General features: G+C 38.5%; 2 protein-coding genes across 3 annotated transcripts; one reads left to right on the top strand and one right to left on the bottom strand.

The window, feature by feature from the left end:
• Positions 1-789: 789 nt before the first annotated feature.
• On the top strand, positions 790-9437 carry LOC104433935 (kinesin-like protein KIN-12E). The gene is made up of 22 exons (XM_010046854.3): positions 790-1141; positions 1371-1526; positions 1600-1683; positions 1862-1981; positions 2276-2389; positions 2521-2613; positions 3063-3152; positions 3293-3363; positions 3455-3529; positions 3641-3728; positions 4317-4375; positions 4458-4521; positions 4794-4859; positions 5022-5180; positions 5260-5361; positions 5724-5959; positions 6160-6229; positions 6301-6357; positions 6444-6506; positions 6671-6730; positions 6826-6905; positions 7009-9437. Exons 1-22 carry the CDS (start codon positions 911-913, stop codon positions 9284-9286), a joined length of 4416 nt encoding a protein of 1471 aa, XP_010045156.2. The 5' UTR covers positions 790-910; the 3' UTR covers positions 9287-9437.
• A 1402-nt stretch (positions 9438-10839) lies between these two features.
• On the bottom strand, positions 10840-21412 carry LOC104433934. Of its 2 annotated transcripts, XM_010046852.3 has the most exons (14): positions 20965-21412; positions 20147-20869; positions 19258-19455; positions 18840-19151; positions 18390-18517; positions 16407-17528; positions 15629-15770; positions 15351-15507; positions 15056-15219; positions 14310-14392; positions 13081-13180; positions 12287-12348; positions 11635-11791; positions 10840-11447 (listed from the first exon to the last, which is right to left on the bottom strand). In XM_010046852.3, the coding sequence occupies exons 1-14, from the start codon at positions 21133-21135 to the stop codon at positions 11283-11285; spliced, it is 3684 nt and encodes a 1227-aa protein (XP_010045154.2). In that variant the 5' UTR covers positions 21136-21412; the 3' UTR covers positions 10840-11282. The 2 variants fall into 2 exon arrangements, with proteins under 2 accessions (XP_010045154.2, XP_039162619.1); XM_039306685.1 differs by lacking the exons at positions 10840-11447; positions 11635-11791; positions 12287-12348 and adding an exon at positions 12365-12514.
• Positions 21413-24650: the final 3238 nt, after the last annotated feature.

Raw genomic sequence — 24650 nt, 5'->3', positions numbered from 1 at the left:
AACTTTATTTCTTTAATTTATTAGCAACGTCATGAAATACTAACATTATTTTAGAAATTACCAATCTTATTTAAAGTAGCTTACCGACTATTATATAATCAAGTTTCTAACTGGTTTTCAATTACTAACTTTCATTTACCTTTCTTAATTACACCTTAAACTTACCAACTCTTATAAAAGTGTAGATAAATTACAAGCAAGTTAATAATACATCATGTTAAATTCAACAGAGATCTGGCAAAAAATCTTTTCCTAAAATCCAAACAGTAAATTTATTTTAAATGAAAGGCCGGTACGATTAGACTCATTTTAAATTAACAATCGAATTCTTCGACGTGTTGACACAAATCAAAATCTCATAACGAATTCATAGTATAACAATGACACGCAAGCACAGATCTCTGGCCCTTAGATCGGCCAACAAATTATTTTTTTATTCACATTTTAAAATCGAAAATAATCCATTTGCACGTGCCGTGGGTAAACGATACTTAACACGCACACGCGTTCGTCTCTCGTCTCTGCAGTGCACCACGGCCCTTTAGGAATACAAATGCGGTGCGTTTCACTGCTTTGCCTCAGGGACGTAACGGTAAATTCTCCCCATGCCATCCAGGTTCTCTTTCCAAAAATAAAATACCCAAAAGGCCAAACGGTCTGTTGAATTCAAATTCCGCGACTCCATCCCACCGTCCGTGCCAATCGCTCTCCACCGTCCGATCTCCCCATCACATCCTCTCCCTCTCCCAACGACGCTTTAAACTTTCTCCTCGCTCCTCTCCTTCTACTTCTCTGCAACTCTCTTCCCCAACTAAATTCCGCCACTGAAAATCCTCCCGACGAACCCTAAACGAGCGACTCTCCCGCTCCTCCTTCCTCACGTCCCCCCGTCGCGATCCGTTGGCCGAAAATGGTGATCATCTCGGACACCGCGAGCGCCACCAAGGGCCGGTTCGGCTTCCACGACCGCTCTTCGGATCCCGCGCTCTCCGACCTCACGGCGAAGTCCGCGTCCGCGGAAAACCTCGCTCACTCTCGGGATCAGGACGACGGCGGAGTCGGCGGCGGCGGCTCGGGATCGTCGTCCCGGGGCTTCGAGCTCCGCGAGGATCCTTCGTTCTGGAAAGACCACAATGTGCAGGTCCGTGTCAATTTGAGTCACTTGCGTTTCTTCAGATATCGATTTTTCTAGCCTAGATTGGCCGATCTGTTTAGCTATGGTTTTGCTCTGCGTTTGGGCCGCGAGCTAGGCTAGGTTAGGCACGGCAGCTCTGGCTTGAAAAATTTGAAATCGAAACTCTTATTTCAAACAGCATGCTCTCTACTATAAAAGAGAAAGGAATGACGACTTATGCACGCTGGTTTTGTAGGTAATCATCAGAATTCGACCGCTTAGTAGCAGTGAGATATCGCTGCAAGGCTACGGCAAATGCATTAGGCAAGAGAGCGGCCAAACTCTTACCTGGACGGGGCATCCCGAGTCACGTTTTACTTTTGATGTGGTCGCAGACGAGACCGTTAGCCAGGTAACAGTATCGTTTTTCATATCTTTTGTAAATCTATCCTGAGATGCGCTAAATTAAACGAGTAACGTTACAGGAGAAGTTATTCAAAGTGGCTGGAGTACCTATGGTGGAAAATTGCGTGGGAGGATACAACAGTTGCATGTTCGCGTATGGTCAAGTAAGTATAATATGACAACAATACCCTTAATATGATCCGTTTGAGTCTCTCAATTATTGACGGTTTTCTTAGACTGAACATCCACCATTGCAATTGTGGGGATTCGATTAGCCTATCTTTTCGCTAGTTTGTTTGGCTGTGTTTATGATACTAAATAGCTTTGCTTTTCTGTGTGTAGACTGGAAGTGGGAAGACTCACACAATGCTTGGAGACATCGAAGGAGGAACTCGTAGACATAGTGTTAACTGTGGGATGACACCTCGAGTCTTTGAATATTTATTTTCACGGATTCAAAAGGTTTGCGCCCTTCGCTGATATCACACAATGCATGATGTTCATCTTGAAAAAGGAAACCTTTTATTTGGCTGAGGAGAAAACAAGGAAAAATACTTGTTTGGGAGTTGTTGCTTGGTAGTATTATGACCAAGATCTCGCTATCTTTCTTGCAATTTATTGAATCAACACAGAGTAGTCAATGGGGTTGCTTTCTTCTCTTTCTATGTTTGAGAGGGTTATTCTCATAAACCTATGCAGTAACATCACGTGCCATTTTACATATATCTGATGAAAGTTTTCCCCCTCTTGTGACAGGAAAAAGAGGCTCGCAAAGAGGAAAAATTACGATTTACGTGTAAATGTTCATTCTTGGAAATATACAATGAACAGATTCTAGATCTTCTGGATCCTTCTAGTAGTAATTTACAGGTATGGATTAGTTTCAGGCTTTTCATTTGAGTTGCCAAATTTTTCCCTAAAACGACTAAAGAATTCCAATATCACTGGAGGTACTTTATTTGCGCTTTGTGAAACTAAATGTCAATACCTGCAATTTACAGATACGGGAGGACATCAAGAAAGGGATTCATGTCGAGAATCTAAAGGAGATAGAAGTTACGAGTGCACGAGAAGTGATACTTCAGCTGATTCAAGTACGTGAGCTGTTAATGTAGTTCAATGTTTGCATTGCCTAGTGAAAGGAAATTTTGCGCTATATTATTACTTAGTTCTTTTATTGCTAGTCAGTACTTCAAAACATTTTCAAGGACTTATCTTTTGCGTGGCTCAAGGTCAACTAAGTTGATTGTTGTTATTTAGGAATATGCTGATAAACTAAGGCCTTTTAAATTGATTTATCTGGGAAACATGCTTTAATGTTGGGGAAGTTGGAGCTAATCATGATGGGTGATCATCTTTTGCAAGAAAAGAACTAGAAGAAATTAATGCTCTCGGAAGTTTCAACTGCTACCAAGCAATTCTATGTTTTTAGAGATTACCCATGGTGATTTTAGGCGTTCTTTTCAACTGGACAGAGGGGCAAGTGTATTAAACACTGCATTGAAGGTTGTTTAATGTACTTTAATCTGAACTCCTTTTGCAGGGAGCTGCCAATAGAAAGGTTGCTGCGACCAACATGAACCGTGCAAGCAGTCGTTCTCATAGTGTCTTTACATGTGCCATTGAAAGCAAGGTTAGTGTTTTCTTTTCTTTCTTTATTTGCCTCCAATCTCAACTGAACGGTTTCCTACTTAAGACAGTGTTTCGGATGTTCCATTCCATTCTCTTGGTTATGTACTAAGTCAAGTGTTCTAATTGAGCCTTCAATTTTAGTGGGAGTCCCAGGGTGTTACTCACCACAGGTTTGCTCGGCTCAATCTTGTCGATCTAGCAGGGTCAGAAAGGTACCTGAGAATGCTAACACTTTTCCATTAAGAGTTGATACTTTTTCACAAAGTTATGTGAGTGTGAGGCTATGTAACAATTTTCTCACAGGCAAAAAAGTTCTGGTGCTGAGGGGGAACGTCTTAAGGAAGCCACAAATATCAACAAATCTCTTTCAACCTTGGGGTGGGTAGTCCCATATCCTCATGAAATACATCTTAAGATTTTCTTGATCATGTATTCAGGCCATTTTAACATACATGGCATCTCACTTTTTATGATAATTGTGTTCTGCAGACTTGTGATCATGAATCTTGTGAGCCTATCCAATGGGAAGTCACTCCACGTCCCTTACCGAGATTCAAAACTCACATTTTTGCTTCAGGCCAGTTGACTTCTGAGAAACTCTATCGCTGTGAACTTATCTATGAGTTGATTTCCCATTATGGTTTGACAATGTTTCAAAACTAATTTAGTTACATGACAATATAAAGTTCTGATACACGCTTCCCTCACAATAAAATGTCTTATCTTAAAGTAGTAGACTTTGAGAGAAATTTACCACATTGTTAGGATATTGTATCGTCCAGTTTACAGCACAAAGCTCTTTGAGAGTTTGAGGTTCCAGACTTTTGTGCTTCCGTTTAGTCAAGTTGTAGATTTTTGTTATATGGAACTTTTTGTTGGGATGATGCATCATATCTTTGTGCATTCAACTGTGTCCATGCAGATTTACTTTATGTGCTAGAGTTCAAGGCTTATTAAATTTAGCACTGATCTAAAAGGATGTTAATTAAAACTTGGTGTGACCAAGAAAAAAACTTCAGCAGTTAAAACTATTATTTAGTCCTTGCAAGTTGAGGAAAAACTATGCTTCATCCTGTGAAAGTACTCCTTGACAGATTTTTTCTGTTGCCTTATGAGTCTTGATGATTGAATTTTCACAAAAGGAATTTTGCTTTTAATATTTCAGGATTCACTTGGAGGAAATTCAAAGACAATTATAATTGCAAATATCAGTCCATCCAACTGGTTAGTGAATTTGGTGCACACATATTTTTGTCTCAAGATGGTACATATCGATGACTAATTTTATAATTCTTGATTGCTGCAGCTGTTCGTTAGAGACTCTGAGCACTCTGAAGTTTGCGCAACGGGCTAAATTTATAAAAAATAACGTATGTGTTCTTTACTTGAGGCTTGTGTTTAATGAATGGCCTCTAGGAAAAGAGTGCTATCGATGCCTTTGAAATGCCTTTTTTCAAAGGCATGTTTCTTTGAAAATGTTCAAGTCCTTATATTTCCCAATCATTGCTTAAATTTTAAGTGGGCAGTTCAATATTTGGGATTTATCTGACCTATGAGATTTTTTAGTAGGTTCATTGAGTTTTTTTGTTCTTCATTATTTTTGCCGGTGCTACCAGAAAGTCATAGTGGTGTTGCTTTTCAGGCAATTATCAACGAGGATGCATCTGGGGATGTGATTGCTATGCGTATGCAAATCCAACATCTAAAGGTACAGTGGAATTGGATGACTTGTTGCTAAACACGGTCTTGCTTATTGTAATCACAATATAACTTTCACTAGTTCGCATACTTTACAGTCCCATATCTCCTAGAACATGGGTACTTTCAAACTTTTGCAATTTCTCATATATTCTCTTCTATATCTTTTTAGAAAGAGGTTTCCCGTCTAAGGAGTCTGCAAAATGGAGGAGGCGAGAACTTTGAAAGTGATGGTCTATCAACAACCTTTCCAGGGTCTCCAGGATTTTTTAAGTGGGAAGGGTTTCATGGATCATCTACTCCACTCACATCCAATAAAAGGACAACAATAGTAAGAACTGTCTTTCTTTGGCCTTTTTTCTTTGTTTGATATATTTTTCCTCATCATTTCTCATCCTTTGATTGTTCAGAAGGACTATGAAGTGGCTCTTGTTGGAGCATTTAGAAGAGAAAACGACAAAGAAATTGCATTACAGGCACTGGCTTCTGAGAGTCAGGCAGCTTTGCAACTGGTATGAGAGCAGAAAAATATTTTTGTACCCTTATCTGACCTTTTGTCTACATATACGGACAACATATATGATATGCTTCTACAAACTTTTAAACTTGCTTTTATGTCATCTTTCTTCAATCTGAGGAATGAAAAGTGACATGTTGAAAAATTTGGTTACTTCTAAAACAATTTAAGATGAAAGAGAGAAAGAATGGCCTTTTCTTTTCTTTTCTTTTTCTTTTTGCAAAATTGATTTTTCTATATAAATGTTCATCGAATATTTTATATACTTTTATGTTGGGGTCTCTTTTGGCTTTATACTGGAGCAAATATGACATTTCAGGATTTACTGATAAAGGTTATTAATTTCTGGTGGATCAGGCCAAGCAAAGAGAAGATGAAATTCAAGGCCTGAAAATGAGGTTAAGATTTCGTGAAGCCGGTCTTAAGAGGTTAGAGGCTGTTGCTGCGGGAAAAATCTCAGCTGAGACACATTTGCTGAAAGAAAAGGAAGAACATCTGAAGGAAATTGAAGTTTTAAAAACTCAGGTTGACAGGAACCCAGAAGTGACCAGATTTGCCATGGAAAATCTACAGTTGAAAGAAGAAATCAGAAGGTATGATTAATTTGGGTCCAGTGTGATATACCTATCCCAAACTTTATTAGCCTCTCTTCTCAATTTCCATGGCCTATTCTAAAATGACAAGACAAACTCGCTTTTTGCAAAAAGAATTGTTTGAGAAGGTCTGTGCAGTAAAATATCTATTGTTTTTGTATTTTTGTCTTATCATGGCTTTCATGTACTCCATCGGACAGGTTGAAGTCATTTTGTGAGGGCGGAGAACGAGAGATGATGAACGAACAAATCAGGATGTTACAAAATAAGGTGGGCAGTTGCTTGCGACAGTTTATTAGTTATCTGTGGGATTATAAGCTTATAGTTTACACCTACTGCAGTTGCTAGAAGCACTGGACTGGAAACTTATGCATGAGTCAGATGCCTCTGCAGTCCAGGTTAAATATCTCTTCTTCAAATTTAAACAAATTGCAATGTTGGGAATGTTGTCCTGTTGATCTAACTATAATATACTTGGAGACAGAAGCCCAATTCAGATGCAGCAACAGACATACTTGGTGATGAAACCCTACTTCTTTCTACGAAGGTTCGGATTTCAAATCAGTGCGCTTTCTGCTGTTTACTTTCTCGTCTCCGCTTCAAGTTTCAGATTCTCCCCATAAATTTTCATTGCAATTTCATTCAATAATAAATTGTTGTAGCTGCCTGACATTTAAGCATTCTCTCCTCGTACTTATTCTTTTTGTACAGGAAGGAGGGTCCCCATGGCTTGCATCCGTTAATGATGAAAATGAGTTCCTTCGTTTGCAGGTAGCCACTTCTAGTTTCAAGGTTCTCCATGTCATAAAAAACTGCATGATCAGAAATGAAAAAATAATGTTTGCGGAAACTATGTTTTATATCAGGCAATCCAAAACCAGGCAGAATTGGAAGCACTCCGCAAGAAACTAAATTTCTGCCTTGAGGAGAAGGAAAAGTTGGAGAGGTACTAAACAAACACACACTCTTATGAGGTTTTAACCTTTTATTTAGCAAACAGCATGCTGGTGTCAATGCCCTTCCTCATATTTTGCACTTGATTGTTCCAGGCATGTAAATGATCTGTTAAGAGAGCTTGAAGAGAATAGATCTTCGAGAGCTATTGGCGGAAACCAGCCGCTTGAGCTTCCATCTTCCTCAACTGGTGTCAACATTGTCAATTTTGATGATCAGATAGAGCTGAAAACTATGGTTGATGCTATCGCTGTTGCAAGTCAAAGGGAGGCAAAAGCTCATGAGAGTGCAATGATCCTGTCTAAAGAGAATGACGAGCTTCGGATGAAGCTGAAGGTGTTGATTGAGGATAACAACAAGCTCATTGAATTGTATGAGAAGGCAACTGCTGAAAGGAATGAATCACATTTGTGTTCTCTTGATTGTACTCACAAAGAGAGAACTGGAGTCTGCAAAAATGATGCTATCCCCGAGCCAGAAGAAGGGAAACTGATTGAGATGAAAAAGGCTGTTGAGAATCTGGAGCATCAGCTTGTGGAAATGCATGAAGAAAATGAAGAATTGATGGGTTTGTATGAAAAAGCAATGAAGGAGAGGGATGACTTCAAAAGGATGCTTTATGCAAATGAGCAGGTCAAATCTGGAACTAAAGGAGAATTTGATTGTCCGGAAAAACTTGTTGAAGTTGATGCAGGCAATAACCATCCATCAAGTCAGGTAACCATGTCTACTGAGAAAACCCATGTTGCTGGAGTGTTTGCCCCGGAAGCAAGGAGAAATTCAAAGGCAATTTATTGCACCAACAATGATAATTCAGAAGTTCTCAGGGAGGAAACAGGCGATCAAAAAGTGAATGGTGGACCTGGGGCAGATGAACCTCCAAGTAATGCCAATATCAGTATCTCCAAGGAGGAAGCTACTCAGTTAATGAAGCCTTTCATGTTTGATGGATCAGATATACTAAATGAAAATTCTGGTTTATGTGTGTTTAATGCTGAGGTCGGATCTAAACAAAGTTCTGAGGAAACAGGGGATCAAAAAGTAAATGGTGGACATGGGGCAGATGAACCTCCAAGTAATTCTAATGTCAGCATCTCCATGGAAGATGCTACTCAGTTAATGATGCCTTTCGTGTTTGATGGATCTGATATACTAAATGAAAATTCTGGTTTCTCTGTGTCAAAAGCTGAGCTTGGATCTAAACAATGCTCTGAGGTCTATCAAGCAGATTCACGTTGCTGCATGGAAATTGATCCATCAACTTTCTCTGCTGTTCATATACCACAACCACAAAAAGTAAATCTGGTCAGATTGAATCTTGCAAGTGCAGAGGAAAAGCTCAGTTTTTCTTCTAGAACTGCTGATACCCTTCACTTGGTTGAGAAATCAATCTTTCAGGCCGGTCAACTCTCGAGACAAATTGAAGAAATGGAAGCCAGCATACAAGTCGATCAGCAAAATCTTGAGTCATGCAAATGCCTTTTATCTGAAGCGCAAGAAAGAGTAGAGCTCACTGATAAGAAGTTCTCTGCTCTTAAGCATTCTCTATCAAGTTTCTCTTCATCTATGAAGTATTTTGAGCAACGAGAAGCTCGGGCCAAGGCAAGGGTTAATGCTTCAACGTCATACCTAGACCAAAAGAATAAAGAAATGGCCCGTCTTCAAGCCTGCAAGGATGACCTTGAGGTACTGCTGGGGAAGAATCAACAATCCGACGAAGAACTAAGGAGAGAGCTGGCGTGCTTAAAATCAAAACTTGAAGAAGAGAAGCAAAAACAAGAAAACGAAAAGGTTCTTCTTGCCATAGATAACGTTGAGAAAGTTGATCTCGCAAAGAGGAACTGGGGTAGTAAAGCCACAGATTTACTCCATTCCGAGGAAGAAAAAACCAAGCTACAAACTGAGATTAACTGCTGCCGAGAAAGACTCGGGGACATAAAGAAGGAATATGTGGAATTGAGCGGGAAGCATGGGAAGGTTGATGACGAGATCCGAGCTGTGCGAATGGAAATAACCAAAGCTTCAAGGGCGGTGGAGGAGACGGAAATTGCACTTCATGGTGTCATCAAGGAGAGAGAGAGTTTGTCAGAGACTATAGAGTATGCGCAGCAAGAAACTCAGAGTCTGATTCTTTCCTACCACCAACATGTATGTGAAATAGATTTGAGGGAAAAAGAAGTAGAGATTTTGCAAGAGGAAATGCACGAGAGTCTCAGAAGACTAGAAGAACTCAAGGAAATTAGAGCCACGAGTTCACAGCGAAACGTGCAGTTGCTAGGGGAGATTAACGGGCCTTCCTGTTTATCAGGGAAGATGCAATTGGAGCTTCGAAATGCCATGGCATTGATTCAGGAGGCAAAATCATTGCTTTAGTTCCACCCTGGAAATCACGGAGTCTGATAAATTGTTCTGTTCTTGAAATTACTTCCTTGTATATCCACTCCCTTTGTCACGTTGGTTGATCTTTCTGACAATGGAATTCCACCGTGGGAATATAATCTTAGTGCACCGTTTTCAAAGTCTAGAGAAAACATCAATACCTTCTGACATGTTTTCCCGCTTGCGACTATATTATTGTGAGAAGGCAAGGCCAACATCGAACTTCATTCTAGTAGGTGTCATCATGGGTTTGAGTCGAGTCGAGTCAAGGCAAAAATCATCTGGAGTATTTGGACTGCCCCACGGACCTCTTGCCCTATTAATTATTTATCCTAAGGATATTTTTATCCAGGAGAGAACTCTTCCTCAATGATTCGACATCACCAGCTTGCCAGGCCCATGAAGATACTACTAATGGATGTAAATTACCAATACGGTTTCAAGTTTATTAACTTTTAATGGTTTAAAATTAGTTTTTATAATAAAGTGCTATCTAAGAAGCACCGATATTCTCCGGAAGTCTTCGTGTCCGACACTCCAACACGCTTTGACACGCCATCAACGAGTGTTGGAAAATCCGACATGTGGTCAACTCTTCCTGACATGTGAGTCTGAAATTTCGACACATGACTCCGACACGCACGGGGTCAATTTTAAAAAATTTAATACTTGAGGGGTCAAAATATAAATATATAAAAAAAATAATGAAAATAGCAAAAATAAAGAGGAAAGAGGAAAATTTTCACTCTCAAGCTTTTCACTTATAAGTTTGGACCTTCCCGTGAGTGACATGGAACGCCCTCTTCTCGCCAACGTCGCCCATTTGCCCCGCAAGCGTCGCTTGCGAGTTTTCTTTTTGGTCACTTTTCCATGGCGAATTTAGTTATTTCCTTTTCTTTTGGTCGTATTTTGAGAGTTCTTATCCTAGATTTTCATTTTTCTTGAACCTTGTTTTGTAGAGGAGCAAACTCTCCGAACTCAGTCTGGGACTATAAGAAATCTCATTAATTTCCGACAAATGTAAGACAATAGGACATGTTTCCTTCAAATTTACTCTTTTGTGTTTGTAATTTTTGAATTTCTCATTTAACCTTTCTCAAATTAAAATAATAAATGATATTAACAAATGTTGAACTAATATTTTTAGTATAAATTAATTATATGCTTTCTTTATTATTATTTATTTATTTTTGCATATATATAAAAACATATATTTAATACATAATATGTCGGAACGTATCATAATTTTCTATTTTTTTTAGAAATAACGTGTCGGTGTATTGTGTCATGTCACATGTCCGTGTAAGTGTTACATAGGGTGCTACAACAAGTGAAAAAAAAAAACTAATTACATATTGATAGAGAATTGACATTTTGAATAAAGTCATTAACCAACATTAAACCTTTTACTTCTCATTTGCAAAATTACCAACAATCAACAATAGCTAAAAAGTTTTTACCAAAAATAAAATAAAAACTATAGCTCAAAAGTTTCTAATGTCTAATAGGTGTAAATTATTGTTAAACTTGGAAAGTTACCAAATAGATAGAGAAATTCTAGTTAGGTAATATATCGCAAGAAGTAGAAAGGAGGTGACCCTTTCCCATAGTTAGAATTTGTAAATCACTCGAAGCGTGATCAATTGACGGTTGAAGAAAGCTATTTTGGTGAAGTCAGGAATGATTCTATCCTTATAAGTGACTGCAGGTCATAGACAGAATGTACATAGACGCCAAAATGCACGCCCCCGGCACCCCCTCTGCATGCGAGCACTCGCAGTGATGATGAAGAGTTCGTATAATTTGTGAATGATACATCTTCGATCTTCAATTGTATCGTGAAGATGAAATGCTTCACAATATCGGAAGATACAAACGGCACATGCTTTACACAAGGCATTTTGGGTGAACACAATTTTTTTCTGCGATATCAATGGACATATCTTAGGATGCTCATTTGCCCACCATTGGGATTGGCTCGGCACAGAGATTACCAAAAGAAAGCTTGTTGCGTACTGGAGTTCGTGAAATAGTCATTGTAATTAAGATAGCTCCATAGCTTAGAGAGCCCGAACTTCCCGTGTTTGGCTGACCTAAGATATATAAGGTGTAATTCCTTCAGGTTTTTCTCAAAAGTTTCCTTTGTAGCACGCACCTGTAAAAGCAAACACCCAATAAAAGGTGAAAAGAAAATCAACAAACAAGATCATCATCTAAAAATTCATCATCACAGACAAGGATGCTTATACTCATACAGATGCAGTTCATTCAAAAGCACACATGCAGGATCTTATAGAGGGAATATAGGAGATTAACTCCTTTTATCTAACAGGGAGCATTACCTGGGAAAAATTAATGATAGGTTCATTAACTGATAGGTCTCCTTGTCCTCCCGTACTCCATGCACCCCCGTATATGGTACCCCGAAAGTCCACAGCACACTGTAAAATATTTCGTATTATGCCACCAATATCCCGTGTCTCTTCAGATAGAAAACAGCTGCAGAAAGATCACATTCATTGTTATAATTAAAAAAATAGTCACGTCTTCCCATGGCCACCGCAGTAGATATTTGCATATGGACAGATTAAAAGAGAGAGAGAGAGAAAGATTAAAAAGGAAGAGTGCTGTTGTAAATCAGTAGAACGAGTATCAATCTCGCCATTTCAACTGCCATGATAGCTAGGCATCAACTATTAATTCAACTCAGCGATTTCATTTTTATTCGATTTGACATCAGTGGCCTATACCAGGTGGATGAAACAACCAAACATCACTTTGGACCTAATGATATTACCGCAAATGTTAGGCAGTCTGGTTACTGCTTGTAAGCTAAGCAAAAAGAAATCAGTGTAGTATTTGTATTTCATTCCCTTCCTAAACCCTGCAAGGCTCAACTAGCATGATTGGAATGAGGTCAACAATGACCAATTATGACGATCTTTCAGAAGTAAAAGTCTAATAACATCGAACCAAAGTGAAATGCAAACTCACATGTCAAGTGATTCGGCAAGATATTCCATATGCACTGATTCAAGATCCATCATATCTTTGACCTACATCGACCATGGGAAATTTCAAGCTAACGAAAATAACACAGATAGGAAGTAATTTGAGAGAAAGAGGCAGATAAAGTAGATATGCATGTTCATTGATGCTGACATGCGTAATCTACATGACAAAGATGCATGCTCAGCAACTCTTCCATGTACAGCTCAGTTTCTGCAGGTCATAAAAAATCAAGAGGATTGATGGCATAAGGGAAAAAAGATAACACATTCACTAAAAGGGTAGATGCCTTTGCAAATCTCTCACAAAAGCTAAGTGAAAAATTAGAGTTGCAAACTTAACATACACCAAGCAATCTAAACACAAACACAGGTACAATGAAATAAGACATCAGCTGCAGGTCCAGGCTACAAAACATCATTGCTAATCTTTCTCACTCAAAGAGGAGAAAGACAGGGTTACAACATACAAGACCACTTTCTCATGCTTCATATCAAGAGGTTCCCCAGTACTCTTAGATTCCATTATTTGATATCTATTATAAAGGAAAAACTTAGATTCCGCCACTCAGCCATCCATTAAACATGTACGGGAAAAATTCAGAAAAAGATTGGACAGAAACATGCCAAAGAATAACATCTTAAATATCAGTTGGGCCGCACAAAGCAAACTTCAGCATAGGATCCCCATCCACCAGCTGGACAGAGATATGATGAATTAAAAATTATTTCTCAAAAATTTGCAGCAAAAAATGCACTTCTTGGAATATTAGTGCGGACCTTGTGTTGAAGGGAATGGAGAAAACCAGACCATGAAACATGAGATAACTGGGACTGCACATATTGTTGTAACATGGATAGGAAATGATTTAACTGGTGCCTGTTATCACAGAGAGAAGAAAACTCCCTTTATGAGTTTCAAACAGAGAACTTCCACAACATGAGGCATTCTATCAAATAGAAAATGACGCCACTAATAGACTTACAAACAAAAATTAACAAGCGAGAGATCTAAATTGTAATTATTGCAATTATGAAGCCTCTTAAAACATGAATATGTTGTGACCGACTTCTATATCATCATGCATCATCTGCAATAATGAGATGTTTCCTCAATTGTCAATCTCAATGAAGTATGGTAACGGTTGAATATGATTACCTAGAGATCAGAAATGAGGTCTTGTATATACTCAGGTAGAAATGCTGTTAGACAGCATTTGTTTTTCCAGACAACGTAAAACAAAGAAATAAACAGTGATCAAATCTTTCCACCAAATACAAGGTGGGTGCAGCTATCTCTAAGCATTAATCAACCACATAACAGGAGGATGCAGAATTAGAAACCCATGGTGCATAATTTGCACCAGAATGCCAGATCAGATCATTCCCAGAGGTAAGAGACCTTGGAAGCAAACTCAATGAATTGGCCTCAAAGCGTCTATCTCGCTGGGCATACTAACTAAATCCACCCCTGGTATTACTTAAATTTTAATTTTCTCGGCCTCAGAAATAGGTGTCATTGGAAGACTACTGAACTTATCAGATGGGTTAAAGGAGAACAAAAAGAGAAATTTTTCGTGCCTATTAAAAATCCTGTTCAAGTAGGAGATCCGACATCAATCTTGTCGCAATCAATTTCCTGATATCCTGAAAAGGCCCATGCCTATTAAACAATACAGTTAATGGTGTACTATCTTTTCGGGCATCTGAAACTAACAGAAGACTGTGCATCTGAAAGAATCGCATGAAATCAGTGAAGGTGAGTAGCTCGATTGGTTTTGATAAGATAAAAGAAACTCATCAACAGTGACAGCCAGTTAGTGTATCAGTTTTCTTACAAGAAACTTCCAAAAGGCCGAAGTGTTTCATTTGCTCTATATCTTAAAGAAAATGAAAATAGAGGACATGCCAGAGGGCATACAGGGAAATGCTTTTGTTCACCTCGCTAAACACAACAACTTGGCAAACTGATTGTAATGAAAGATGCATAAAAAAATAGTGTAGGTTACCTCATATTCATCAAGATAGTAAGACGATTAACTTCCCCAGCTTGCAGTTCACATTTACCACTTTGACTGATATGCTTTGCACCCTATTAAAATTTCAAAAACAAATCATATTGAGTGATCTTCACAAAATCTTTAATTCCTAGACCCTTTAACAATCATATCTCAACTTTAGCAACAAGAATGACTACCACAAAAACTCAAACTGCTTCTGTTGCCTCCATTAAAACTAATAGATAGTTAGCTCCTTTTTCAATAACATTGCATTCTTATTTTGGAGTAGTGAAGAAAATTTATGAGTTTGAACAAACAATAGAAGGTAGATATGGAGAAGTAAAAGGCAGACATGAACTGCATATCACTAAAACATAGAGCTATATTGCATATTATAGAGTTGATCAATAAGGCACTTTTATGAGGTTCCAGCAATTTCAAAAATTCTAATTTTACAATTGGAAGCACAGGAAAAAGAAGAGAGTGCAAAAGGCTAAAATCTGGGCCAAAACACGAATACTATCAGTGAAATGTATGAGAGGCAGGTCAATTCTCCTAGAACTACATAGCCAAAAAAATGATCCTCCTAGAACAGTTTATTCTGCCTAAAGCTCAACCAATCAACAGTTCAGTTTGTGAATTAATTATTGTAGTGTCAATTGCATTTCCATGAATACAGCAGAAGAAGCACTCAGTACAATCTTTTACACATGGAAAGAGACTCAAACACAGAAGCCAAAGCCAATAACAAATACCTTCAACAAGCACCACACATTACTTAATGAGAATGCAGCAAGCTTCACTTTTATTAGAAAATTGAATATCTGAGCATATATATTCAATGCGGCAGGCGTCAAAATGATGCTGACGGGCCAATCCACACGATATCCTAATCCCAAAAAGTCAAAAGAATGGACTCCTGTGATAGTTGATAACCCAAGGTTAGTCAAGTTTCACAAAGTTACTTTACTGCATCCAGATGAAAGAACAGAAAAGTTCACTGTTGATGAAATAGGAATGAGTTGCTTATTAGATACAACAAAAAGATACCAATTGCAGTTGACTGAGGCAATCTGTCATTTTCTTTACTATAAACGAATAACCTATCTTTATTGTTGTCTCCTTCACATGAAGACCTCTGAATTGACATCTCAAGAAGCTCTTGAACATCTGAAACGCTTTGACCTATGCCAGTAGAGAACGGCTTCTGCAGTCAAAAAAAAAAAAAAAAAAAAAAAAAAGAACGAAGAAATTGAATAAAAGACAATCACAAAATTTCAGCAATAAAGAAAAAAAATATTATCATTTAAATTCTCGGAAAGAAGTACATGTTGCCAAAGTGACATGATGAAAAGATCTGCCCAATCTGCTCTTTCCATGAAATGATAGCGCCGTAAAGAAATCAAATGTTCATGCAAGTCAAAACCTTCTTCAAGCAGCTTGATTGTTAATCTGCTTACATACCTGTATCTAACGTCATTGAGGAAAGCAGAACCTACATGCAAACCAGAACAATCGAGAAAATATGGAACTTTACAGGCATTCACTTCCATGTACCAGGAAAAAATATTGTGTTCCCACGATTAAGATTGACAAGAGTTGTAATATGTTACTACAAAGTATAAATCAAAATGTGGCGAAAATATTCCAGACTACTGCCTCAAATTTCTTCAAACCGGTGATTCCAACTACTTTCTACAGGATCATGTCAAACATAATTTCTGGTTGCTTGGTGGATTCATTAATAAAATTGATCTAAAATACTAAATCAGGAGGGTGTCAGCATTAACGTCATTTATTGTTCCATCTTCCAGTGCGGCAAATTTGGCCACACAGAGTTCCAACAAGGGATCAGGCATCTATTGTTTGTTAAACAGATCATTAATTTATTTCATGCATCTGGGCAAATTTTAAGTTTCTTACAAAACATATCAAATTCCAGGAAACTTAAAACACGACACAACCATACAAATTAAGATATACTCAACGGGTGAGAAAGAATGTGAATAGTGGAGCACTTTTACCGTGGAATGAAAACTCCAGATAGTTGGAAACTCAAAACAAAGAGAAATCAATATCCCCTAGCAAGCATAGAAAAAAGGATACTGGAGCAAGATTTCCTGCAATATGCATTTTTCAATGACCATCTCAAGTGGTATTTTGAAATTGGCAGACAAATGTTCTCCTTGGTCTCTGACACCAGTAGTGCCATTGTTTCCGCAACTGCCCAGCATAGTCTCCCAACTACTTCCACCCGAAACATTCGTCAAAACCGCATGATGATATTGGCCCTTTGAAACCAGAGGTGAGGATATGGATGACCCTTTCTTATTAGTAATGGCTAAGCTATCAAGACCATGCTCTTCTTCACCATGGTGATGCTTCTTAATACCAATTGTTGAAGCACTAAAATTCCTGAAAAATGGTGGCTCAGAACCACATTGATGTCTAGAAATGGTGTCTAACTTCTCAAGACATACTTTAAAAGGGTCTTCTACTGAAGTGAAGTCAAAGCAAGGCAATGATTGTCCACCATATATGCTGTCCTTCATTCCAGACTTATTTTTCGAGGGAGTATGGGTCAGCACAGGATTCATGCTGAAAAAATTACGATGACTGATACTGTCTAAAGGCTGCAGCATGCATAGTATGGAAGAAGAATGAGTCCCAATGCCATTCTCTTCCGTGCATAAGGTTCTGTCAGTTAAACCAGTGTTGATGGCAACATTTCCTGTGAAAACTTCTGCAAATTCCAACCTTCTTTTGCTTAAACCTACAAAACAGCCTGGTGCATTTAATCTATCTTCCTGCGGATATCCTTGATGAATGACACTAGGATGCTCTAAAACGCCACTAACTGAAAAATCACCCTCAGGTGGAGAATATGTGATCTGATCTGGACATAAATTTGACCGATCACAGTCCCCAAACTCAACACGATATGATTTACTAATTGAAGAGACAACACCCAATGGCAGATCTGCTTCTTGAAAATCTCTTCCCAAATCAATCTTCTTATCATTAGGATCTTTGTTTTCCCGCAGTGAACTAGCAGTTAGAGTACTTGACAAGAATCTTAGAGCAGATAAATACTTTTGTTCAGAATGAGATGCATTATTTGGCTGTTCAATCAGCTCCTCACTCTCAGACATCTCTTCCGAGCTATCTGAAGATAAGCAATCAAGTGACTCACATACCTCCTCATCGGAATTGTTGTGGCGATTAACTCTGCAAGAAGAAATCGAAACACAACAAAGAAAATATAACATTTGAATGGAAAACGGATAGGAGAAATATCTAGAAGCTGATGAACCAAAAAAGGAAGAGTGGATTCTAGAATTTACTTTTGCACCAAATGAGAAGGAGTGTGTTCTTAAAGTATAATTATAGACATCAGTCAGTAGTTAGTAGGTGGTCATAAATAAGGAAATTGGTGTCTCTCATGCTCTATATACAGAGTCATCTTATGTACTATCTCATTAAACTATTGAGTAAAATTGTAGCTTTTGGGTATTTTCTCTCTTCCTCTCTCTTGACACTAGAACATTTACACATGTTATGAGATAACCATGTAATAAATCATAAGTGGCAGAAATTCCAGAGACGAATATGGTTCTCAACATGCCATGCAATCTCAGATGGACACACCCTTAAAACACAATCTCACATTGCTTGAGAGACCTTAAAATCAAAAGAAGCTTATTTGTTTCCATAAAGATTTGAGTTTTACTAAGCTGGAGCTCAAGTCAACGGGTAAAGCCTCTGTGAAGTTAAACTCCAATTGTCACTCTAGAAAATACAAAGCAAATTGTATACTAATTTCAACATACATGATTCAAGAATTATTATGGTGGAATACTCCACCAATATTTATAAGCCAAAGCCTTCTCTTCAAGAAGTAATTTCAAGTTTACAAGTGAGAAGTTGGGCAATGAGGAAAGAACTGAAATTAACAGGCTTATATGTGTACTGGCCTTCCCTACTCCTGCTTCCAACGAAAGGCACAGAAGCACATGCATATGCCATGAAACACCCATAGAGAGATCACATGTGCACAGAGAGAGAGAGAGAGAGAGAGAGAGAGATTACAGAGCCAATCCCTCTTCGACTGGTATGGCAGGAGCTCCAGAGCTGTTGTTCAGCAACAGTGAAACCGCAGCATTTGAATTTGCCCAACTGCTTAAAGAGACAAAAGGTACAGTGTTGAATGCAGCAACCTGGAAAGACCAAGCCAACATGCTTAAGAAACATTGGGCTCGTTTCCAATGTCTTAAACTTTTAAAGAAATGGATATAACACCGCTACAATGAAACAAAGTTCCCAAACATCGATATCTATATCTACACCACGCAACAAGCAAAAGGATACTAGACAAGTTTCAAAGTTCAGGTCTCATAGTTCCTCTTTTCACTAAGTTAATATACAAGCATGAACATAGGTGTAACTTTGCTCATACCTTAACTGAGCTATCCTTAGAAAACAGCAATTATAAGAAAAATGCTCAAATAGACCGTACATAAGTCAGTTACACAGCTTTACCTGCTTATAACTGACTTGTAACTTTGTCAAGAATTTCTCAAGTTTTTCATGCATCCCGATGTAATAACTGTTCCTCACATTCACAAGATCCTCTATGTTTTCTTTGTCGAAGGTCAGAGCAGATGCATGGGATGAATGGCTGCTCGAAAAATCTTTCCAATTGGGCAAAAATTCCTCAAAGGTGTAGCTTCCAGGAGAAACATAATTACATAATTCAAATAGTTTCATTACAACTTGAAGCTGCTGCCCAGCTCGAACAAGTGGAACCAATGATTTCCTTAAAAAATAAGGAACAGCAACTTTTTCTTGCACCTGTAGAGCACCGCTGTAAATCACTATCAAAAGCCAGAGCACACTAACCACAAAGGCATACAAATCAATGTTCGAATTTGAAGCCTTATAGATGCCGAGGGATTACCTGTATACAAGCCACATGTGTATCGCCAGCCTTACATGGTGGATGTAATGCAGGATCAGATACATATTCCACAACAAACTCCTTGAAAGGGTCATTAATTTCTGCTTGGTAAATCCATGATCTGACAAACCCAAGGTACGGAGCACAAGAACGTACAAATAGAAACTTAAGTAACATATAATGAGCAGGATCCGCAACCTACAATAAAGAACTAATCTCTTAGATATGCTCACTCACAGAGGCAAAAGTACAATATCAAAGAGAGACTGAAAATTCAAAAAATCCTATATTTTGGAGAACAGTGGAGCATGTACTCCTCCGATATAATTTATTCCATATGATTGCATTGCCTGGTGATCGATAAACTAAGGGAAGTGAAGCAGCAAAAGAAAGTAAATCTAAGAAGATTGACAAAGCATCAGTAAGAGAACAGGTACTCCCGGCAAGGATGAGAGAGCTTACAGCCAATAGGGATCAGCTAATAGCAACTACATTCCTATTAGGAGATGATCATAAAATCATTTAATAATTTCAAAACTGGATAAAATGAAATGGACAACAGATACAGGTAAAAACAAGGATATAAGGTTCATGACTAAGGACAATGTGGCCAACGTTAGATTCTGTCACTATGAGCTAGAGAGAAATACAACAATATGTGCCACAACTGCATATTCAGGGGGAATGGCAGGAATAATAGGAATTAAACATGTTTTCTTTTTGGCATCCTTCTATCTATATTGGGTTTCTGCTTTATTATGGACCCTCACAGTGCTAAAAATGCTTATCCTTGCTTATTGAAGCAGATTGCTTGAGTCATTCAAAAGACCCTCAATATGTGTAGTATGAGAAGATGATGCAAGAGCACCACACATTGGCATGACCATACCTGCAACTGTTCGTGCAAATAAGAAAGCAGTTCACCACCTCTGGGGAACTTGCGAAATTCTGCTGTTGTTTTAGTCAGTAGATCTTCAAGGGGCAATTCTGAGAAGTAAAGAGCAACATTGTGCAGCTTACATATATTTCCAAGAGCTTCTATTCTAGTCCTCAGTTCCTTTGTGTGACAATGCACCTCCAACAGTGAGATATCCGACAGCACCACATTTGTCAGACATCCCACTCCAGAAGATACATCTGCAGGAAACTGAGCATCCTCAGTTGACCGCCTCAAATGTATTGAGGCACATAAAGTGTCCAAAGAGCACGTGTATCCCTCTAAGATTTTTCCTAAGGCCACTGCGAATGCCTGATTTACAAGACTTCCCTGAAGATGCTCCACCTTCTCAACGTCGATATGGCATTTATCTTGGCCCTCCAATTCTCCTTCAATTTCACCCCTAATTCTTGTCGGCTCAATATCCGGTTGCAAATTCGCAAAATACTCCACGAACTCCCTGAGGAGGAAAACCAGACAGCCCGAATGACCGATCGATTTCAGAATCATCCCCAGTGAATGAGTGCTCGAAGTCCGGCTCCAGAGACTGGTAATCCGGTGGAAGGACCGGTCGGCTGGATCGGAACAAAAGGAAGCCGATAGCTTCTCGATACTGACGACCGCCGATTGCACCCCTTGCAGCGCATTCATCGCCAGCCGCACCAAACTCGCCTCCTGTCGAAAAGCGTCTCAACGACACGTTCCGAAGAATGCACTTCAATTTAAAAAAAAAAAAAAAGAGGTGAAAAGATCGGGACAGGTGAACTCACGGAGACGGTTTTGACATCGAAGAGGCTGCGGCGAGGGGAGCCATCGCCGGCGCGAGAGTGAAGATTGCGCCCGCTCTGCGAAGGGATGGATTCCCAGGTCCTCGGAGGAAGCCACGGATCTTCTACTCTGAGCTTCTCGTACAGCGAGGCCAAGCTCGCGTCCACGGCCATTTCCGAAAGAGTTCGCCGCCGACTGCGATGCTCCGACGCCCGCGGATCGGATTTCTTCACTCAATCGGCGTCCGGTTCGCCGGCGAGGACGCCGTGCGCATGCTTCCGACCGGCGAGAGCCGCTTACTTCTCCGAGTTCGTGTTCGGATTCGGATGAGGAATGCAAGGAGATCGAGGTCGATGGAGACGAAGGAATTCAGGAAGATGGAGGCAAAAGTTTTTTGAAAAGGAAGTGAGGTTTTTGATGGCGATGAAACTTCGCAGTTTTTTTTTTAGAGCCGGGAAATAAGAAATTGAATTAGCAAAGGGAAATCCGGGTAAAAGGGAAAAAGTAAAAAGCAAAACGAAAGAAAGAGATTTTCGTAATTCTGGAAAATCCAAAATTCCACGTGGCGTGTGAAATTGAGAGCTACGTTTACTTACTTCCAAAGATGTCCTTAACAAAAAATTATAACAAATGTGAATAAAAAAAATAGGAACATTCCATATTCATCCAAAAAATTGGAGAAAATTGTGAAATTATCTTGATAGAGATTTCTCGTAATTTTCACTCCCATCTCCAATAATCATTCTATTATTAAATATATATATATATATATATAATTTCCTCCTCTAAACATTAATTCTTTGAACGACTTACAGTTAATCATTTCATCCTCTAATCTTTAGAAATATAATTCCACATATTTGATATGTTTATGTGTTGACCTCTCCTTGTATTTTCCGGACCTAAATAGCCCCATCGACAAACGATGTTTATACTCTCTTCTAAGGAAACTTGATGAGCAAGTATAAAGTTTCGTCATATAACTACTATGTCAAGCAAAACAGTAGTGGTCAAGATTTGAAATACTTGGGTCCCAAGATAGGAAATATATATTTGTGGAAACTTAGTACAGAATCTATGAAACCTTATTGCTAATATAAAAGCATATTCAAGCTTTAGAAAGTTGGATGACTTAGCGATGTGCGTTAATCCCCAATCTATTCTTCTATGCTTTAAAGTCATGGAATGGTGCAGCCATTGTTCAAGCTATGTCGACCCAAATTATACCGTCACCAAGAGCATGAAGCATGTACTTCGGTGAGTCTAATCTTCACGTTCGTATCTTTAATGCATGGAGATCTTTACACCTTATGATCCTTCACTCGAATCGCGATTGTATATTTTCCTGTCAACATTGATAGAGACACCCAATATCTAATAATGGCTAGAGGCCTGATCAGCCATTATCAACCCCATAGTTTTCTCTCTGTCTTCGATCGATACAGCATTCAAGCAGACCTTGTGTCTTGTTTTTTTTGCTAAGGTAGTTGCATCACCGTTTCAGGGAGTGTCCGTACTGTGGAAAGATTCTACCTGATTGCAAGATTGAAGTTCCCAACATAAACAAGAGGAGATCCAGAACGATCGGGGATAAAAACAAGCGAACTCGCAAGCCAAACCTTCGCCAGATTAATGCTGACAGGGGATCCTAGCCCCAGAGGAAGGGGAAAATAAGAAAAATCCATTCTTGATCCCATCGAGCGATGAGATTTTTGTGAATATGTTGATTTTAACAAAATTTCGGCCTTCGAGTACTCGTTCTTTCTTTGTAAAAACTTGGCACTTTTTAAGTGAATAAAGACTCTCTTATTGATGTAATTTATAAAAAAAAAAAAAAAATTGATTCGGGTAGATTTTTTTTTTTTTGAGAGAATACATCCAGCCAGTTGAACGGACAATATTTTTTGTTAACTAGTATGTACAACTTGTTATTATTGCAGTACATTTGTATTTTGATGATAATTTTTTTTTTCATTGAGGATTCTATAAAAATTCTTATGTATTTAGAATTGACAAAAAAAAATGTGTTTGCAATTGGGTTGTCTTATAATGTCATCACAATTGTCATAATTTATTGCCAATAAATAATTATACTATGTAATCAAGACAAAGACAGTATTATATGTAATAATGTTTTAGGGAGCATTATGTTTAGAATTTTTTATGTACTTATCTTTGTTATATTTTTAACTTCATTCAATGATGGCATGAAAAGTAATTAAAAATTGGACTATTAGATTCATTTTTAAAATGAAGAAAAGAAGTTAACGTATGCAAACTACAATCTAATGACGCATATTAAAATTATAATTAAACAAAACACATAATAAAACTAGTAGATGATTCTTTGTACTTTTACTTGTGCTTGGGTTATATTTTAAATAATAGCTTTTTAGTATAATAATTAGTTAGTTATCTACTAAATAAACTATTTTTTTGGAAAAGAGGGACAACAATTTTGTTTCAAATGGAGAACGAAAAGGAAAAAAAAACAACAATAATCTTAATTCAAGGAAAGAAATCAACTTAAGTCAACAATGAGACCCACAAGAAATGATGTAATCAATTTAATGTGATGGGAGATGTCATGAGCCAATAAAAGGTGAAAATAGCGAGGGCCATACGTATTGTGGAAACTTAGAGCAAAATCTGTGAATACCTAATTGGTAATATGAAAATATATTAAAGCTTTAAATGGATACATGATTTATATATGTTAATCTTGTCTTTGTTCTACACTTCGAAGTCATGGAATGGTGCAGCCATTGCTCATGCTACGTTGACCCGAATCATATTGTAACCAAGAGCATGAAGCATATCCTCCGGTGAGTCTAATCTTCACATTCATATTTTTTAAGGCAAAGATCTCCACATCTTCTAATCCTTCACTCAAAATCGCGATTTTTTTTTTAGTTTTTCTGTCGACGTCGATGGAGACATCAACTCCGATATCTAATGATGGCTAGAAGCCCGATCGAGCATTATCAGCCCACCATTTTCTCTCCATCTTCAATCGATGCATCACTCAAACAGAACCTTGACTTGTTTTTCTCGCTGAGGGAGTTGCATTATCGTTGCAGGGAGTGCTCGCACTGTGGAAAGATTCTACCCGATTGCGAGATTGAAGTTCCCGGCATAAGCAAGAGGAGATCCAAAACGCTCGGGAAGAAAAACAGGCGAACTCGCAAGTCAAACCTCCGCGAGATTGATACTGACGAAGCTAGAGCCCCGAAGGAAGGGGAAAGTACCGAAATCCATTCTTGATCCCATCGAGCGATGAGATCTTCATGAATACGTAGGTTCGACAAAATTTCGGCCTTCAAGTGCTCGTTCTTTCGCAGTAAAAACCTTGCGTCGTATCCGAAATGTAGTTATATTCCAATCATCGTCTTCTTGCATGCAGAAGTAAAAGCTATCTCATTATTCCAATTCCGAATATCAAGTGATACAAAGTGCAAAAACAAATTTACCAGGAAAGGCATAACAAGAAGCCTGAATGGGGCTGTGTTTTTACATGGATCGGTGTTCTATCATCGGCATCCGTCTCAAATTTCCATGAGCGTTCGCATGAGACCAGCGAAAAGCCACAAGTCATCCAAACATATTCCCATATTAAGAGAGAGAGAGAGAGAGAGAGAGAGAGAGAGAGAGAGAGAGAGAATAGAAGGGATAAGGAGGATGGGAAAAT

The sequence above is a fragment of the Eucalyptus grandis genome, chromosome 2 (genome assembly GCF_016545825.1).
Source record: "Eucalyptus grandis isolate ANBG69807.140 chromosome 2, ASM1654582v1, whole genome shotgun sequence".
Classification (NCBI taxonomy): Eukaryota; Viridiplantae; Streptophyta; class Magnoliopsida; order Myrtales; family Myrtaceae; genus Eucalyptus; species Eucalyptus grandis.
This window is presented reverse-complemented; position numbering and strand designations above follow the sequence as displayed.